Consider the following 20,697-nt stretch of genomic DNA (forward strand, 5'->3'; position numbering starts at 1 on the left):
GATAGAGATATTTTTGAGGACCCCTGCCCCAGCTAACATAAGTGTTGGCACCTTAACTTATTAACATAGTTTTGTGTCTTGGGTCCAACCTTCATTTTATGTAAACTCTTCTGCATCCCAGCCTCTGTGCCTAGCTTCCCGGTCAGGGCTGTGGAGAAACTTTGTTTCATTCTTAGCACTTTCTGTGCCTCTCTAGACGCTGAGGGAACACTTAGCCAGTGAATGTTGAGCGAGACATCAGCTTGATGAAACTCCAAGATACTCTTTTAAAAAAAAATGTATATTTTTTAGTTGTAGATGGACAAAATACCTTTATTTATTTTTATGTGGTGCTGAGGATCAAACCCAGTGCCTCTCACATGCTAGGCGAGCACTCTACACCGAGACACATATAATTGACATATAATTGTCATACCAAAATAATTATCCTTTAAAAGTGTGCAGGTCAGTGGCTTTTCTTTTTCTTCTTCTTCTTTTTTTTTTTTTTTTTTTGTAGTTGCAGATAGACAGAATGCCTTTATTTTTATATGGTGCTGAGGATCGAACCCAGGGCCTCATGCATGCTAGGCAAGCGCTCTGCCACTGAGCTACAGCCCCAGCACCTAGGTCAGTGGCTTTTAAGACATTCACAAAATAATACATCAATCAGTACAACTACTAATTCCAGAACATTTCTACCACCACCATAAGAAACTCTGTACCCATTATCCATCATTCCCCACATAAAGGGAATCAGGCACTGTGTGGCCTTTTTGTGTCTGGCTTATTTCACTTGATACAATGTATGCAAAGTTCATCGATATTGTAGCAGATATCAGCACCTCATTCCTTTTAAGTGGACCTTCCCTTTGCACATACCTGATATCCATCATACAGCTTAAGAGTATACGAAGCTTATGCTATCATGGCCATTCCTGTTCTCTACAGAATATTGCATTGCAGAAGGCTGAGGCAGGAGGATTTTAAGTTCGAGGCTAGCCTGAACAACTTAGCAAGACCCTGTCTCAAAATAAACAATAAAAGGGACTGGGGTGTGGTTCAGTGGTTAAGTACCCCTGGGTTTAATCCCCAGTACCCAAAAATAAAAAAAAAAAAGTTGCAGTCAAATGAAGATTCAAGAGTGGCTGTGTTTCTTGAGTTTCACTGTTAATAGGATGCTGTCAATTTCTGGGGTCTCCTTACTGCTCTTAAACTTACTGTGCCCCTTACAGTGCCTCAAGACAGGTGGGCATGCAGGCCAAGGTCAGTCTGATGGGAAAAGTGGGTGGAGGACCAGGGATGGCCAGCCTGCCTTGGGCAATAGTGTAAGTGGCAGGGAACAACATGGCCTGAGGTCCACCTGGCCTTTACCACAGTGGCAAGGGCAGGCCACAGAGGGCTATATTGTTCACATGACCGGGAAAAGCGACCCAAGGCTCTGAGTAGTGGGTTTTGCTAAGGAAATGCTATTAGTAGTCACCTGGATGTTTGGATTCAGGGATGGGACAACCTCAGGGGACCTGTACAACCTCAGGTCTCTCCCTGGAGTTGGGGTACAGGGTGAATAAGAGGGGAGGTTGTTGGGGATGGAGGATTGGGGGGATAAGGCTTGTGTACCATGCCCCTGAGATGGTGGATGTTATAGCTTGGATCTTAATTGTCATCCAAAGGCCCAGGTGTCCCAAGGCTTGGCCCACAGCTTGGCGCTATTGGGAGGTGGTGGAAATTTAAGAGGTGGGGCCTACTGGCAGGTCTTTAGGTCATTGGGGTCATGCCCTTGAAGGAGACAGTGGGATCCTATCACCTTCCTCTTTCTCTCTTTTGCTTCTTGACCAAGAAATAAGTGGCTTTACTCTATCCTGATCCTACCATGATATGCTCAAAGCAACAAGCACAACCAGTCACAGGCTGAAAACTCTAAAACTGTGAGCCAAAATAAAACCTCTCTCTAATTTCTTTGGTCCAATACTTGGCATTGAACCCAGAGGTCCTCTACCACTGAGCCACATTCCTAGGCCTTTTTATTATTTTTACTTTTGAGACAGGGTCTGGCTAAGTCACCCAGGCTGGCCTCAAAATTGAGATATTCCTGCCTTCACCTCTTCAGTATCTAAGATTTCAGGCATAAGCCACCATGCCATGCAATCTTTCTTCTTTATAAATTCATTATCTCAGATATTTGTTATAGTAATAGAAGGTTGGGCAATATAATGTCTCAGTCTATCTGGGCTGCTATAACAAAATGCCATAAATTGAGTGACTTATAAACAGTAGAGATGCATTTCTTAAGCCAGGTATGGTGGCACAGATCTATAACTCCAAGTGACTCAGGAGACTGAGGCAGGAGAATCATAAGTTTGAAGCCAACTTTGGCACCTTAAGATAAGACCCTGTCTCAAAAATAAAAAGGTCTGTGGATGTAGCTCAGAGATAGAGTGCCCCTGGGTTCAATCTCTGGTATTCCTACACACACACAGAGAATATTTCTTATAGTCCTGGAGGCTGGAAGTCCAAGGTCAAGGTATGGCAGATTCAATGTTTGGTACGTGTTCTTCCTGGTTCATAGATGGCCACTTCTCACTGTCCTCACATGGTGGAGGGGGCAGGGAGCTCCTGGGCCTCCTTCTTAAAAGGCAATAATCCTATCCATAAAGTCTCTACTCTTGTGACTTCATTAGTTCTCCAAAGACTCCACTTTATAATGCTACACCTTTGGGGTTAGGATTTCAACACAGGAATTTTGTGGGGATCCAAATATTCAGACCAGAGCTGATGAGAACTGAACAGTACTGTCCCTGGAGGGTACTATAGACGGAATGAACCTATTCTATGGTTTTATGGAGAGTGGGGCCTACTTAGTCAAGTCTCAAAAATAGCAGCCATTTCCATGAGAATAGCAACAACCAAACTTGAAGCCAGGCAAGGTGATGTACATCTGTAGTTCCAGCTACTCAGGAGTCTGAGGCAGGAGAACTGTTTGAGCCCCAGAGTTTGGTGCCAGCCAGAGCAAATGGTGAGATCCTATTTAAAAAAAAGTGGAAAACAAAAACTGTTGACAAAGATGTAGAGACTCTGGTTTCTGATAAAATTAAGCAGAGAGAGGCTGGGCGTGTAGCTCAATGGTAGAGCACGTGGCTGGCATGTGCAAGCCCTGGGATCCATCCCATGCACTGGGAAAGAAAGAAAGGAAAAAAAAAAGAAAAACATAAACACAAAAATACCACATAATTCAGCAATTCCTCTTCTAGGTATACAACCCCAGAGAATTGAAAATAGGAACTCAAATAGTTTTATGTGCATGTTCGGAGTAGCAGTATTCAATCAGAACGTCCACTGATGGATGAATGGATAAATAAAATGTGGTCTATTCATATTATTCAGTCATAAAAATAAATGAAGCTGTGACATGTCTACAACAGCCAGACTCATAAAAGCAAAGCAGATCGGTGACTGTCAGGGACTGTGGGCTGGAGGGAATGGGGAGTGACTGCTAATGGGTACGAGCTTCCCTTCTGGGGAAGATAAAATGTTCTAGAACAATTGAACCACATTGTGTCCCTGGGTTGTTCTCTTTAAATAGTTGATGTTATATTATGTCAATTTCACCTCAACTGAAAAATAAGCACACACATTGGTGCCCTTGGCAGCACTACACCTCTGTGGAGGGTGGTTTTGCTCCTACCTTTCCTGGTTCAGAAGCTGCCCTGGTGGCTGGTCTGGTAGTTTCTTTGCCAGGCCCCTTTGTCCTCCTCTGAGCAGTGCCACCCTGTTCTGCTTCTCTCCTAGCACCATCGTGTTGTACCACATCATGGCCTGGGGCCTGGCCCTCCTGCTCTGTGCAGAGGGAGCTGTCATGCTGTACTACCCCTCTGTGTCCAGGTAAGCCTCAGTGGCCCAGTTCTTATAGAAAATGAACGGGTCTGACTCACACAGTGGGTGCCTTGGCGCTCAGCTCATCCTCTTGACCCAGGGAGGCCACGCTCACAGACCCATCTAGCTGAGAGACGGTGTGCTCACTGCATCCTTGCTCCCCAGATCTTTTCCCTGGGTCTGTCTTTCTCATTTGGGTGGGTGGGTGCCTGAGCATACAGCGTGCTTGCGCAGATTATACCCCCTCCCGTAGCTAGAAAGATGCAGGGACGGCCCCTTCCATCTTGCCATAGCTTCCTCACACCTTTTCTTTAACACTGAAAGATCAGGCAAGTTTAACATTCTGAGGATGAGTTAGAAGTGATGTGGCCGAGGCAAGGAAAGCTCCTGGAAGCTGACTCTATGCCTCTCCCATCCTATGCTCTTGACTACCCTGAACACAGATGCAGAGGAATGTGGTTCTGGAATTGTCTCAGGCATTTCTTCATTTAAAATCCCATCAGTACCATCATTTGCAAGGTCTCAAAGCCAAACCAAGGATGTAGGCTCTCACTTCCACTGGAAAACAGGTGGACAGTGTCTTTTTGTGATTTGAGGGTTGTGTAGGTCACACACAGATCATCATAGTATAGCCTTTAGGACAAATCTGGCCCTTGACCCGTTTTCATTTTATTATATTTTAATTTGGGGTACTGGGGATTGAATCCAATAGTGCATTGTCCCTGGAACTACCTTCCCAGCCCTTTTTATTTTTTTTTATTTCGAGACAGACTCTCATTAAATTGAGGAGGCTGGCTTCAAACTTGCCATCCTCCTATCTCAGCCTCCTGGTTCACTGGGATTACAGGTTTGTGCAATCACGTCTGGCTGGTTATTTTAAATGAAATTTTACTGGGACACAGCCACACCCATTTATTTATGTTCCAACTGTGATTGCTTTTGTGATATAATCAGAATTGAGTAGTTGCAAGAGACCATGGTGTACCCTATGAAACTGAAGAAAAAGAAATATTTTTTTTTCCTGTGGTACTGGGGATTGATTCCATGGGTACTCTACCACTGAGCTACATTTCCAGCCATTTTTTGAGTCAGGGTCTTGCCACATTGCTGAGTGTAGCCTCAAACTTGCCAGCCTCAGCCTCCAAGTAGCTGGGATTATAGGCATGTGCCACCCCATCTGGCTTTATTATCTCTCTTTATATAAAAAATTTGTTGGTCATTCCTCCCCAGTTTTTTGACTTCTCACAGCTACTCAGACATCTCAAATTGGTGTTGCCTTGTCAACTGTGGATATTGACAGAGAGCTAGCTAGCTCTCTCCTGCTTCCCGACTCCCCTAGAGTCTGTCCAGAATGTGTGGAAGTCTGGTATGGTCACTTTTCATGGGGAACTTCAAAAGGACAGACACAGTGTCACAGCTGTTCTAACAGAAGGATCTTAATAGGAAAGGGAGTTTCTTTTACTTGCCCTCACCTGTGGGACCCTGGTGATTTCTAGAAAAATTACCTTGGAGCCTGAGGGCACCATGCTGCAGGGCTGGCTCATAGGGAACCCTGAGGTGCTCCTATGGGCTCCAGGAGGCCACCTGATCTAAGTGTCTTAATCTGTAACTGGCTATCTCTCTTTTTTTTAGGGGGCTCCAGGGAGTACCAGGGATAGAACCCAGGAGTTCTTTACTACTGAGCTATACCCCCAGTCCTTTTCATTTTTTAAATTTTGAGGCAAGATCTTGCTATGTTGCTGAGGCTAGCCTTGAACTTGCAATCCTCCTGCCTCAGCCTCCCGAGTGGCTGGGATCACAGGTGTGTGACACCTTAATCATCATTAAGAGATCATCATCTCTTAATCCTCACATCCTGCAGTGCAGACCTCTTGGCATTCTTGTAGCCACATCCTCACTCTCTCATTGGCCACTTGATTTCCATCTTTGCAATGGAATCTGCCACTCCCACTCCTCTCCTGCTTCCCATACTTCCCTAGAGTCTGTCCAGACCATGTGGAGCCTGGTAAGGTGTTTGACCACCACACAAATATTAATGTTAAGTATTAAGAGCATTTTCATTTTTATGATGGTACCTTCCAGGGCCACAGGGACACTTCTGCCTCTCTCTGATTGGCCCTCAGGCATCCTCTGTCCCCTTTCTTCATCATTTCCTCTGTGCCATTTTTCTCTCATTGACTTTCTGTGTATCTTAGTTGATGGTCCCTATTGGTAACATATCAATGGCTTTCGCCACCTCCTCTTACCACCTTGTCCTATGGTGACTCATGATGCTTATGACTCATCAGTAGAAATCCTAGTCCTTCCCCCCCAAAAAAAAGAACCACTGAAGAGTTGGTTGTTACTCCTAATGTGAGAAGGAATTTCCTTTGACATATGAAGGTCATACATTTGAATAGATCAAGGACAAGGACTGGATTTTTTTCATGTTATTGGCTGAGATTATGTAGTAAGTACTCAAAACCTAACTAGCTGATTAGTGCTTTTGTCTCCAAATTGTGTGTTTTCCCTTTGAAGAGACCTAGTGCAAAGAATCATCTACAATCCCAGATTTCTTTTCCTTTCTTACCTCTTCCAGTAGGGTTTGTTGCTGAGGCTAGCCTTAAGCTTGCAATCCCCCAGCCCCAGCCTCTTGAGTTGCTGGGATTACAGGCATGAGTCACCATGCCTGGGCCAGTAGTGATCTTTAAAAGCTGCCCCCACTGAAAAGCTTCAGAGGCTCTCCTATTTATAGGACAGAAACATGAACAATCTCCCCGAGTCTCCTGAAATTTATTGCTTCTTCTTGGACATGAGAAATGAGTCTGATTTCTTTAGAGTCTGGGCAGATTTATGCATTTCTTTTTTTGTTCTTATCCTCTTATCTCAGCCTGCAGATAAGTGGGTATATTTCAGCCAAAGCTTTTCTTTCAAGAAGAATGATTTGCTGTTCCTCCCTCAGGTGTGAGAGAGGCCTTGACCATGCCATCCCACACTATATCACCACGTACCTGCCACTGCTGCTCGTTCTGGTAGCTAACCCTGTCTTGTTCCAAAAGACAGTGACAGCAGGTAAGTAGCAGGGAAGTTCTCTGGGTACAAGGCCATGGGGTATAGCTCCATCTCTTGGGCTGAGATGATAACATGTTGTCCTTCTGGAATGATCCAGGACAATGGACCTCACTCATCATCCTCCAGAGACATAAGCAGAATCAGTTGGAGACGGTGAACAGGTTTACTAAGTAAAACTGAGCAGAAAGCATACTTAGTTGAGCACTACATGTTTGCCAGTGTTTGTTAGCTTAAGGCCAGGACTAGCTGATTTTTCACTTTTGTGTGTAGCTCACCCTGGGTCTGCCCTTGGCACGCTTGTAGGCTCTGAAGGTGGCCTTGGAAAACTGCAGAGGTGAGACAGGAGCAGGAGAGTGAAGTGGATCGGGGAAGGGATGAGGCGTGGACAGAGAGGTCCAGACACTCCCATAATGCCCTTGGCCTAGTCCAGACACTCCCATAATGCACTTGGCCTAGTCCAGACACTCCCATAATGCCCTTGGCCTAGTCCAGACACTCCCATAATGCACTTGGCCTAGTCCAGACCCTCCCATAATGCACTTGGCCTATGCCAGTTCTCAGACAGGCAGGAAACAGGAAGTGGAGCACAGGAAATGCGTCATTTGGGATGGTAAAAACTAGATAAGCGTAACGTAGCGAGTCAGCAGAGAGACTCTGGGCCAGGACTGGGAACCTGCATTCCGGCCCTGTCGTCTCCTCAAGAAAGCGTGACCTGGAGAGAGTTCCCACCTACTCAGGCTGCCTTGGATCTCTCAAGGGCAGAGTTGGAGTGAGGAAGTCCACCTTAACAAAAGGGGGAAGCTCCTGATTATAGAACTTTTTAATAACATCTGTTATTCTTTGGAAGAGTCTTTTCCTATGTGCATTTAAATATAGTGCATTAAATAAGAGAATTTATTTTTTTCAAAATTGTATAATGACTTGCTTATATGGAACACAAAAAAATGACTTAAAAAACATTGTAAAGAAATACACTGAGGGGGTTACAGGTGGAAGTCCAGTGGTAGAGTGCTTACCTAGGATGCATGAGACCCTGGGTTCAACTATCAGTCCTGCAGAACAAGAACAAAAACGAAATATACTGCAGTGGTAGCAGCGGTTGTCTTTGTGGGAGGGACCACTGACCATTCTTTTTTTTTTTTTTTTTTCCGGACTGAACCCAGGGCCTAGCACATGCTAGGCAAGTATTCTACCCCTAAGCTAAACCTGCAGCCATTAATTAAACACACACACACACACTTTACACTAGGGATTGAATCCAGAAGCATTTAGTCACTGAACCACATCCCCGGTCCTTTTTATTTTTATATTTTTTTGAGGCAGACTCTTAATAAATTGCTTATTGTCTCAGTAAGTTGCTGAGCCTAGCCTCAAACTTGCAATCCTCGTGCCTCAGCCTCTTGAGTCTCTGGGATTTCAGGTCTGTGCCTCTGCACCCAGCTCTATTTAATTGTTCTCCAAACATTTTTTGTAGGTGTTCTAACCTGTTTCTAAGAAGAAATGTTAAATTTTCAACACTTTAAAATAATAAGTGCCTTATTTTATAAAAAAGAAAATACCTGAACTAGTAAAATCCAATAAAATTGGAAGTTTAGTTCCTAATGTATCAGGGTTATTTTCTTAGTTGTGACAAGTATCCTGTATTGTGTTTGATGTTAACATCAGAGGAAGCTGACTAAAGGGAATGGGCATATAGTAAATCTCAAGTTATTTAAAATACATATTCCTTGGATCCTATAAGGACTTCACATAGGTAGCTGGGAGAGTGACATCAATAACTTGCTTCGCTTTAGATCTTCTGGCCTTGCTTATGGGCTCACACCTACTTTGATGCCCTTCTCTGTTATGAAATAAATAAGAATGATGAACACAGTAAGTATGTCATTCCTCTGTGCTCTTCACAGTGGCCTCTTTACTGAAAGGAAGACAGGGCATTTACACAGAGAACGAGAGGCGAATGGGAGCTGTGATCAAGATCCGGTTTTTCAAAATAATGCTGGTTTTAATCGCTTGGTAACTATATTTTTTTAATTGCCAGTGGGATGGGATTTGCAAACCACTTGACATTTTTCTTTTCCATGTGTGACCTGTGAGTTCTTAAGGGAAGCATCTGGAAGGGACATCTCTGAGCAAGTCTGGAATTCTGAATTTGTGGCAAAAACTGAAAATATTTACTTGATTTAGGCATAAAGCCCTAAGAATAAGAGGTTCCGAGTTTAATTTTGAAACAACTATGCGTAACCCCTTGCTGGGATTCTGGGATTAACCAAAATGAGGGAGGTGGTCCTGTTTGTTTGTTTGTTTGTTTGTGGTGCTAGGGATTTAATCCTGGGCCATGTGCGTGTGAGGCAAGCATTCTACCAACTGAGCTATATCTCCAGCCCCATGCTTTTTAAATGCACCCATTGGTCTTGTTTTTGACACCAGAATTCCTGTGTGCAATAGAGGGGTGAGGACACATCTCCAGTGTAAAGATTCAGCTCAGTCAAAGCTGGATAGAAAGGGTTAGCAAATTTCTTTTGCTGAGATTTTCCATGTCTGGTATCCTACCCAAATGTTTCAGATGGATGCTTTGAAAATAGACTTATAACCAATGAAAAAAAAAATTGGAGCTTTGCATGTACAAGGCCCTGGGTTCAATCCCCAGCACCACAAAAAAAAAAAAAAAATTGGAATGGTAACACCCTGTAATGTGGTGAATAACTTTCTCAGTCAGAGCAAGCCTTGTGGTGTTAATAATCTACCTGATATGAAGGGATTTGTTTGGACATGCTCCTAGGAGAGGCAGAAATTACCTCCCAGTAAAAATACACTTAGATCACTGTTTCAAACTTCACTGACCCCCAAGAGTAACATTTAAAAATTTCAGCGTGAAATGTCAAAGTAAATTCTTCATCTTAAAATCTTGAGGTTGCTCCTCAAACCAAGACTGAATTCTGGGTTATTTGATACCTTACATGTTGATGTGGTGTTGAGTGTTAACATGGGAAGGATTTGTGGATCTCTGTGTTAGACTGAGAGAAGGAATTACATTTCCTTAAATAAATTCTTGGTGTGCTGGTTCAGTTGCTTGCTGTGCAAGTGATCAGCTCTCTACCTAGAATTGGCACATACACAGTGTGGCAAAGATCAGTCCCTGATCTTTAGCATTTAAAATGAATTTTTGTGGCATGTTCTCTTCACCTGTGGGCCATTGTCTTTTTAACAGTTGGCTGTCCAATATAATCAATGAAAGCCTTTTATTCTACCTTGAAATGCAACCAGATATCAATGCAGGCTCTTTGAAACGTGTCAGAGATGCAGCCAAGACCACATGGTTTATTATGGTAAGCTAATCTAGATTTAAGTTTCTTCTTGAAAAAAAAATTGGAAGGAAAAAAAGAACATTGAGAAGTATGATGTTTATATAAATATACAATGAGGCAAGTAGGTTCTTGGACTACCTACATTTGGCTTAGTGAACTTCTGAGAAAGTTTCATTCATTGTAGTGATTATCATTAAAAAGAGAGTCAGGGGTATAACTCAGTAGTAGAGCACTTTTATCATCTTTTTTATTGTTGTTGTTAATCCTGGGGATCAAGTACAGAATGCATGCTAGGCAAGCACTGTACCACTGAGCCACATCCACAGTCTTTTCTGTTTTTCAAATTTTGAGACAGGGTCTTGCTAAGTTTTCCAGGCTGATTTCAAACTTGTGATCCTCCTGCCTCAGCCTCCCTAGTAGCTGGGATAATAGGCGCATGTCACCATGCCTGGCCCAGCATTATATAAAATTCTAAAGCATTATTGGAAACCCAAATGTCAAAGTAAATTATGGTCTTTCATATTTTGTTTTTTCTTTTTCATTTTTAATTAAAATTGGGGTGCCAGGGATTAAACTCCGGGCCTGGTATCTGCTCAGTATACACTCTACCACCAAGCTATATCCCAGCCCTTGGCTTTTGTCTTGTTGAATGTGACCCAGAAGTTAAAAACAATGATTATGAAATCTCTGTATTAACTGGAAAATGTAGCCTATAAAATTGAGATTAATTACCATTACATAAAAACATGTATAAAAATACTGTACACCCCCCTCCCCCGTATTTTCATCACATTTCATGTGTATTAGGAGCTGTTGGCAGAGAGGTATGCTCTGAGCCATGCAAAATTGTTATTTATGTTGTTCTGAATTTGGAAAAATGTCACTTGAGATGACTTTCATAAGCCCACACGAGCCCTCTTGATCTGTGTGTTTTGGCTGAGAGCTTCACATGGCTCCTCTGGCTAGCTCTATGGAGTAATGTTACCCCAAGAACCTTGACTGAATCAAATTCTGACCTGGCAGCACCAGCTGGAAAGCCACAGGGCAGCAGAGGTCCAAGATGGCTGGTTCTATCACCTTCCTTGCTTGCATTTCCTCTCCCCCACTTTCCTTCCCCTTCTTCTCCTCTCCTCTTCTGCTGGTCCTCTTCATCCTCTCCTTCCCTTTCTCTGGCCCCCACCCATCCTTTCTCTTCTCTCCCTCGCACTCTCCCCACTTCCTCTATTTTCAGGCAGCCCTTGGAGATACAGAACTTACGATGGCCAATCTTAGTCTTGCCCCAAACCAAACAACCCACTGGTTCCGAGTGAGGGCAGCCCAGTGGGCGCCTGAGTGGAGCTTGGCACCATGTGGCAACTGAAGGCTCTTCCTGTCCTGCTTCACCGACTGCTGCGTCTTTTTGCCTTTTCTCCCAGGGGATACTGAATCCCGCCCAGGGCTTCCTCTTGTCTCTGGCCTTCTATGGCTGGACAGGATGCTGCATGGGTCTCCAGTCTCCCAAGATGGTGATCCAGTGGGAATCCATGACGACTTCAGCAGCCGAGGTGGTGGGCTCTTGCGTGCGTCCTGAAAACCTCACTTGCAGGAAGGTGGCTCCAGTCGGGGGACACACTTCTGATGAGGCCCTCAGCATGCTGTCAGAAGGTAACGCTCCACAGGCCAGGGCAGCAGTGGTGTGGCACACCAGAACTCCATGGCCAATCCTTTATCAAACACTGAGGAGCAGAGGGCACGTTACAATAGCCCATGATGACTCTTCCATTTTGTCAGCCCCCCATCCTTTTAATATTCCTTTAATTATTAAGCCCTGTAGCCTGTGTTTATTATAACTTGTTCCCAATTGGGCTGAATGGCATTTTGAATAGTGATAAATTGTCACTTTAAACCCTTTGATACTTTTGCTGTGAGGTGATGAATGCTATGACATGAGCTCTTTAGATTACAGGTACACTTCTCTGTCTAGCTCACTGGGGGCATGTAGGGCAAAAAGCCAAAGAACCAGTACCAGCTTTTCCAATTTATCCTGTTCACATAGCACTGTGATTGTCAAACTGCTCTGTGGAACCCTGATGTGATGCTTCAGGCATCTAATAAATGATTCAAATTCCATTCCAAAACTCACAGTAGAATCTGTGATTAAATTGAATACTTCAAATGTGTTGACTAGCAAATACTAGCCTGCCCACATATTAACTTGAGTTAACCTAATAACTGAACTGATTTGAATGTGGAGCTCAGAATAACTTTCTCCTGTCATCTTTAAGGGATCACTGTACAGTGATGGCAGAGGAGAATTACTTAAAGGCTACTGCACATCAGCTCTATGGCCATTGAAGTTAGATGTGACACCATCAAGTCAAAGCAAAGAAAGTGTTAATTGTTCAAGTTGGTACATGATGGTAACTTTCAGCTCAGATTTCAGTTTGAAAGTTTTGAATTAACTGAGGTGTCCTTATAATTCTAATTGATTTCAACGTTTATTTTTCATAAAATTCAAATTATGACTAAAGAAGTACATTTTTGCTAACATACACCTCTGTCTTAGGGTTTCCTTGTTAAGCTTTGTTTTAGTGGGAAAAAAAAGACATTTGGGTTAAGGAATTAAGTTTGGAAATCACTACACTGAAAGCCATGGAGTTTTATTTTTTATTTATTTTTTTTGAGAGAGAGAGAATTTTTAATATTTATTTTTTAGTTTTTCGGCAGACAAAACATCTTTGTTTGTATGTGGTGCTGAGGATGGAACCCAGGCCGCACGCATGCCAGGCGAGCACGCTAACGCTTGAGTCACATCCCCAGCCTAAGCCATGGAGTTTTAACTAATGATTTGTAATGTCCAAGTAAAATTAGGCTTTCTGAAAGTGTGAATCTAAAACTTTCCTCTACTCAACATGAATCAGTGTGTGCACACAAACATACACGCACACACATACAGGAGACCAAAGAGAAACAATACGCTGTTCAAGCTACTTTTTTATACCAAAGTATAATGTTGAATTTTGAAGTCAGAAAACTTTGAAGAAAGATATCTGGAAATGGCTACAAGAGCTCTGTTTTCTTTTCCATTCCTACTATTTAAATATTTTGAAGGAAGTTTCATTTTTAGGTGACAAGATGAGTTAAAGAAACATGGTGATGAATTGATGGATGGACTCCATGAGACAGAATCGGTCATAATTGGGATCCTTGAAGGGAAACAGAAATACTTCAGGCTATAGTTATGACAGATGTACTTTGTGTTTATAGACTGTTCTTTGTTTGTGGAGCTGAGCATGGAATCCAGGGCCGCATGGATGCTAGGCTAGGCAAGCCTTTATCCTGGAACCACTCTCCCAACCTCTGGATTTTCTATCTAGTAAACACAGTGCATTAAGGATGACAGACCCACCAGTTGGAATTGCTGTTAGCATGCTATTACTGATACCACCTGAGTTATGAGCCCAAAATTGCCATCTGGAACTACTTGGCTTTGTTGGTTTTCCCTTTCTGGTGGATTAAGGTGGCTGAGTCAATCTTTGACAGTCAAATAAAACACTAAAAAGAAATAACAATAAAAACTATATCCCAGTCTGCCCCGGGCACTCCAATCACCATGGGCAAACAGCATCAATCATATTCATTCTTTTGAGAAAGCTGTTGCCTAGGTCTGTGCTCACAAGTTAGAAATTTTTATATGGAGGTTTTACACAACGCGAACGAACAGCCAACAGAAAAATGAACAGGGCAGTAATTCCTGGATTGCCTTACCTTCTCCTTTTATTTAAAAAAAAATATTTTTTTCCCTGGTGCTGGGGATGGAAGCCAGGGCCTCATGCATGCCTGCTAGGCAAGCACTTTGTAACTGAGCTGCACCCCCAGCCCTTCTCCTCACTTTGACATTGTGTCATCCTTCACATTTCATTTCCGAAAAGGAGCTTTTCTTTGAAATTTGAACTCTATTTGTTTCATCAGTTTATATCTTGAAAAACAAATAGAAGAAGGAGACATCTAAAACAACAACAACAACAACAAACTTTGAGTTTGCATAGTGCTCCCACTGGAGAAGTTGGACATTTCACAATGGTATCTCCCTTGCACGTGGAAAGTTAGAGATCTCTTATCTTTTCATCTGTAAAGAAATGCTGATTTCCCCCTCTTCCTTTGCTTTTAAGAGAACTGAGATTTGGGCTGGGGATGTAGCTCAGTTGGTAGAGTGCTTGCCTTGCATGCACAAGGCCCTGGGTTCAGTCCCCAGTGCGCGCGCGCACACACACACACACACACACACACACACACACACACAGAACTGAGAAGATGCTAGGGGTAGGCTGCAGCTCACTGGGCAAGAGCTTCCCTAGCATGCCAGAGGACCTGGGTTCAAGTCCAGCATGATGCACACACAAAGTTGAGATATAACCTACATAACATAAAATTCATTCTTTTAAAGTGTACTCTTCAGTGGTTTCTGATATGTTTACCTGATGGGTAACCACTGCCACTATCTAAATCTGGATTATTTTTTATAACCTCAAAAAGAAACCCCAAGGCCCTTAACAGTTAATTCCCATTCCCCTTTCCCAGCCATGGCAACCAGTAATCTTCTGTCCCTATGCATTTGGCTCTTCTGGACATTTCACATAGATCTGTCCTTTGTGTCTGATTTCTTCTAATTAGCAAAGTTTTCAAGGTTCATCCATGTGGCACACGTGTATCAGTATGTTGTTCTTTCTTTGGCTGAATAATATTCCATCCATCATATGGATCTACCCAGTCTCTGTGTTTTAAACAACTTTGGCTGACTGCCAAGGATTCCATCAGGCTCTGAATTAGGTGCCACAGGTTATAGACTTTGCCCTTAATTATCTCACAGTGTACTGGGTAAATTAAACAAGCTTTAAAAAATAATAATTCTATTCTAGTAACAGGATAATCCATGTAAATACTTGTTTGAAAGAACTGGGTGGAAGAAGAAAGCAAGTAGGAAAAGCCTTTTGAAAAAGACAAAATACAATACTGATTGTATTTTTAATTTGGAAAGAATTTCTCTTACAATGGCAGCTGTCAGGCTAGGGATGTAGCTCAGTAGTAGACTGCTTGCCTACCACATAAGAGGCCAGGGTTGCATCCCCAGTCCTGCCCACCAGCACCCCCCCAAAAAAGAGGCAGTTGTCATTTTAGACACCCCGGTGATGTATTGTTAGCTAATGCCTGTTAAGTCAGTTTTTGGAAACACAGAAGTTTGTAAAATCAACAACATCTCCTGCAGAAGTATGCAGTGGAGATGATATGAAGGTGCACTAAGGCTCTTAAGTGTACATTTAGTCACCCTTGAAATATTAAAATTAAAGTTGTCCCTAAGAAAATCTATTTGATATTTATTTTAAATAGATTTTTAGTTGTAGATGGACACAATATGTTTATTTATTTATTTTTATGTGGTGCTGAGGAGCAAACCCAGTGCTTCACAGATACAAAGTGAGCACTCTACCACTGAGCCACAACCCCAGCCCCCCATTTGATATTTAAAGAAACCCAAATTGTCCCTAAGGCACAGTCCCCACCATTTTGTGTGGTAACCCTACAGAAAATTTGCATATGTTGCTCAAAAACAAACAAAAACCTTCCAAAATAATTTTTTCCCCTTTCAGAAATTAAATCATTTTAAAGTTTTGCTGTTTAGGACACTTAAGCACATTGGAAATGATTTCTGTGTGACTTTGGGCAGTCATCAGCCCATTGGGGACAAATTTGTTTTTGAATTTTTAATATTTATTTTTTAGTTTTCGGCAGACACAACATCTTTGTTGGTATGTGGTGCTGAGGATCGAACCCGGCCGCACGCATGCCAGGCGAGCGCGCTACCGCTTGAGCCACATCCCCAGCCCCATTGGGGACAATTTTAAGAGTTCTTCTAACTCTTCCCTGGTCAGTATGTCTCTGGTAGTTACTACTCTGTCATCTGAGAATGTGCTTTACTTCTCTGTTGGTGGAGGAACTTCCAGTGCCATTCAAATAGATTTCCCAGGGACTATGCCTTCTCATGGGACTATTTGGCATTTGCATCCATCTCAGCTTGTAACAATTCTGTCTTTCCATAATACCTCATATCTGACACAATTCATTGTTGCCCCCACATCCACGTCTTCCCCACAATCCTCTGTCCTGTCCCACAATTCCTTGCTTCTCCACAATCCCGTTATCTCCCACAATTCTTAGTTTCTTCCATAATTCTGTTATACCCAAAGTGCCCATCTTCCCCACAATCCTTTGTTCTGTTCCACAATTCTTTGCTTCTGTCACAATCCTCTGATCTCTCCTAATTTCTCTCACAGTCTCTGCTCTAGTCCACAATCATCTGTTGTTTCTTTTCTCCAAGAATCTGCTTCCTCTGTGTGAGAAAGAAATTGAGCAATCATTTGCCCTGGACCACAGTACCTTCTCCCAGAATCCTGTGTGTCTTCGTTATCCCACGACCCCTCCCTTGTTTCTCCTGGAATTCTTTGTTCCCTTGATCTCCCACAATCCCTTGCTTCTCCCACTATTGTGTTCACATCTTTCTCCCAGAATCCTTTGCCCTGGCCCTCAAGTTCTCCTTTTTCCCAGAATTATCTGTTCTCTTATTTCTCCCACAATGCTCCCACAATCCTGTTCTCACTTTCCTCTCAGAATTCTCTGACCTGACCCACCAGTCCTCCTTTCTCCCAGAATTATCTGTTCTCTTATTTCTCCAAGAATCCTCTGTTCTCTTGACTCTCCCGCAATCCCTTGCTTCTCCCACAAATCTGTTGTCACCTTCCTCCTAGAATCCTCTGCCCTGACTCACAAGTCCTTCTTTCTCCCAGAATCCTCTGTTCTGTTTCTCCCAGAACCCAATGCTTTCCCCATAATCCTGCACCTTCCTCCCAGACTCCTTTGCCATGAACCACTAGTCCTTCTTTCTCCCAGAATCCTCTGTAAACTAGATTTCCCCCAGAACCCTTTGCTTCTCCCACAGTTTTGTTCTCACCTTCCTCCCAGAATCCTCTTGTAATAAACCACCAGTCCTCATTTCTCCCAGAATCCTTTTATCTCATTTCTCCCACAACACTTTGCTTCTCCCATAATCCTGTTCTCACCTTCCTCCCAGAATTCTCTGCTCTGACCTTCAAGTCCTTCTTCTTCCCAGAATCCTCTGTTTTCTGTTTCTCCCACAACCTGTTACTTCTGCCAGAATCCTGTCCCTTTTATTCTCCCATATTCCTCTTCATACCTTCCAGAATCCTCTGTCCTGACCCTCAGTCCTCCTTGTTCCCACAATCTTTTGCTTCTCCCACAGTCCTTTTTCACTTTCCATCCAAGCATCTTCTGCTCTAACCCATAAGTGTCTTTTCTTCCAGAATTCTCTGTTCTATTATTTCTCCCACAGCTCCTTACTTAAACCAGTATCCTGTTCTCACCTTTCTCCCAGAATCTTATGTTATGACCCACAGGTAGTTCTTTCCCCCAGAATCCTATGTTCTTTTATTTGTCCCACAACCCTTTCCTTCTCCCAGAATCCACTGTTCCCTTAATTCTCCTGCAACTCTTTACTTTTCCCATAAGCCTGTTCTCACCTTCCTCCCAGAATCCTCTGACCTGAAAGTCCTTCTTTCTCCCAGAATCCTCTGTACACTTGATTGTCCTAGATCCTTTTGCTTCTTCCACAATCCTGTTTTCACCTTCCTCCCAGAATTCTCTGCCACGAACCACCAATACTCCTTTCTCCCACAATCCTCTGTTCTTATTTCTCCCACAATGCCTCTTCCCTCAGAATCCTCTGTTCTTTTATTTCTCCCACAATCCCTCACTTCTCTCACCATCCTATTCTCACCTTCCTCCCAGAATTCTCTGTCATAAACCACCCGTCCTTGTTTCTCCCAGAATCCTTTTTTCTTGTTTTTCCCACAATCCCTTGCTTCTCCCACAACCCTGTACTCACCTTTCTCCCAGAATTCTCTGCTCTGACCTGCAAGACCTTCGTTCTCCCACAATCCCTGTTCTCTATTTCTCACAACCTCTTGCTTTTCCCAGAATCCTGTTTCCCTCATTCTCCCACAAGCCTGTTCTCACATTCCTCTCAGGATTCTCTGAAATGAACCACCAACCCTTCTTTCTCCCAGCAACCTGTTCTTATTTCTCTCACAACCCCTCTTCCTCAACAATGCTGTTCACTTGATTCTCCTACAGTCCCTCACTTCTCCCATCATCCTGTTCTCACCTTCCTCCCAGAATCCTCTGCCCTGACCTTCAAGACCTTCTTTCTCAAACAACTTTGCTTCGCCCACAATCCTTTTCTCACCTTCCTCCCAGAATCCTCTGCTCTAACCCATAAGTTGTTCTTACTCCCAGAATTCTCTGTTCTATAATTTCTCTCACAACTCTTTGCTTTGATCAGAACTGTTTCCTTAAATCTCCCACAACCCTTTACTTCTCTCTCAATCCGATTCTCACCTTCCTCCCAGAATCCTCTAGGACCTGTGAGTCCTTTCTCCCAGAATCCTCTGGTAGCTTGATTCTCCCACAATCCCTTTCATACCTTCCTCCCAGAACCCTCTGTCCTGACCTACCAGTCCTTCTTTCTCCCAGAATCCTGTGTAAAATGGATTCTCCCATAATCCCTTGCATCTCCCAGATTCCTGTTCTCCCCTTCCTCCCAGAATCCTCTGCTCTGACCAGGAAGTTCTTCTTTCTCCCAGAATCCTCTGTTCTCTCAAATCTCCCACAATCCTCTGCATCTCCAAGAATCCTGCTCTTGCCTTCCTCCCAGAATCCTCTGCTCTGACCCAGAGGTCCTTCTTTCTCCCAGAATCCTGTTCTCATCTTACTCCCAGAATCCTCTGCTTTGACCCGGAAGTCCTTCTTTCTCCCAGAATCCTGTTCTCTTGAATCTCCCACAGTCCCTTGTGTCTCCCAGAATCCTGTTCTCCCCTTCCTCCCAGAATCCTCTGCTCTGACCCAGAAGTCCTTCTTTCTCCCAGAATTCTCTGTTCTCTAGAATCTCCCACAATCCCTTGTGTCTCCCAGAATCCTGTTCAAATCCTATTCTCCCCTTCCTCCCAGAATCCTCTGCCCAGAGCCGCAAGTCCTTCTTTCTCCCAGAATTCTCTGTTCTCTAGAATCTCCCACAATCCCTTGTGTCTCCCAGAATCCTGTTCAAATCCTGTTCTCCCCTTCCTCCCAGAATCCTCTGCCCAGAGCCGCTAGTCCTTCTTTCTCCCAGAATTCTCTGTTCTCTAGAATCTTCCACAATCCCTTGTGTCTCCCAGAATCCTGTTCAAATCCTGTTCTCCCCTTCCTCCCAGAATCCTCTGCCCAGAGCCGCTAGTCCTTCTTTCTCCCAGAATCCTCTGTCCTCTCAAATCTTTCACAATCCTTTGTGCCTTTCAGAATCCTGTTCAAATCCTGTTCTCGCCTTCCTCCCAGAGTCCTCTGCTCTGACCCGGAAGTCCTTCTTTCTCCCAGAATTCTCTGTTCTCTAGAATCTCCCACAATCCCTTGTGTCTCCCAGAATCCTGTTCAAATCCTGTTCTCCCCTTCCTCCCAGAATCCTCTGCCCAGAGCCGCAAGTCCTTCTTTCTCCAAGAATCCTCTGTTCTCTAACCTCCCACAATCCCTTGTGTCTCCCAGAATCCTGTTCAAATCCTGTTCTCCCCTTCCTCCCAGAATCCTGTGCCCAGAGCCGCAAGTCCTTCTTTCTCCCAGAATCCTCTGTTCTCTCAAACCTCCCACAATCCCTTGCATCTCCCAGAATCCTGTTCAAATCCTGTTCTCCCCTTCCTCCCAGAATCCTCTGCCCAGAGCCGCAAGTCCTTCTTTCTCCCACAATCCCTTGTGTCTCCCAGAATCCTGTTCAAATCCTGTTCTCCCCTTCCTCCCAGAATCCTCTGCCCAGAGCCGCAAGTCCTTCTTTCTCCCAGAATCCTCTGTTCTCTAACCTCCCACAATCCCTTGTGTCTCCCAGAATCCTGTTCAAATCCTGTTCTCCCCTTCCTCCCAGAATCCTCTGCCCAGAGCCACAAGTCCTTCTTTCTCCCAGAATCCTCTGTTCTCTCAAATCTTTCACAATCCTTTGTGCCTTTCAGAATCCTGTTCAAATCCTGTTCTCGCCTTCCTCCCAGAGTCCTCTGCTCTGACCCGGAAGTCCTTCTTTCTCCCAGAATTCTCTGTTCTCTAGAATCTCCCACAATCCCTTGTGTCTCCCAGAATCCTGTTCAAATCCTGTTCTCCCCTTCCTCCCAGAATCCTCTGCCCAGAGCCGCAAGTCCTTCTTTCTCCCAGAATCCTCTGTTCTCTAACCTCCCACAATCCCTTGTGTCTCCCAGAATCCTGTTCAAATCCTGTTCTCCCCTTCCTCCCAGAATCCTCTGCCCAGAGCCGCAAGTCCTTCTTTCTCCCAGAATCCTCTGTTCTCTCAAACCTCCCACAATCCCTTGCATCTCCCAGAATCCTGTTCAAATCCTGTTCTCCCCTTCCTCCCAGAATCCTCTGCCCAGAG

The 20,697-nt window shown here is 43.8% G+C and overlaps 1 protein-coding gene across 1 annotated transcript in view; it reads left to right on the forward strand.

Annotated features, from left to right (window-relative positions):
- The window catches only part of Gpr143 (G protein-coupled receptor 143), a 38,381-nt gene that overhangs the window by 11,480 nt on the left and 6,204 nt on the right, over positions 1-20,697 (forward strand). The window contains 5 exon segments of the mRNA XM_077793670.1: positions 3,766-3,858; positions 6,791-6,900; positions 8,805-8,913; positions 10,109-10,226; positions 11,621-11,849. Coding sequence (XP_077649796.1) covers positions 3,766-3,858; positions 6,791-6,900; positions 8,805-8,913; positions 10,109-10,226; positions 11,621-11,849 — 659 coding nt within the window.

Source organism: Urocitellus parryii, chromosome X (assembly GCF_045843805.1).
Source record: "Urocitellus parryii isolate mUroPar1 chromosome X, mUroPar1.hap1, whole genome shotgun sequence".
Classification (NCBI taxonomy): Eukaryota; Metazoa; Chordata; class Mammalia; order Rodentia; family Sciuridae; genus Urocitellus; species Urocitellus parryii.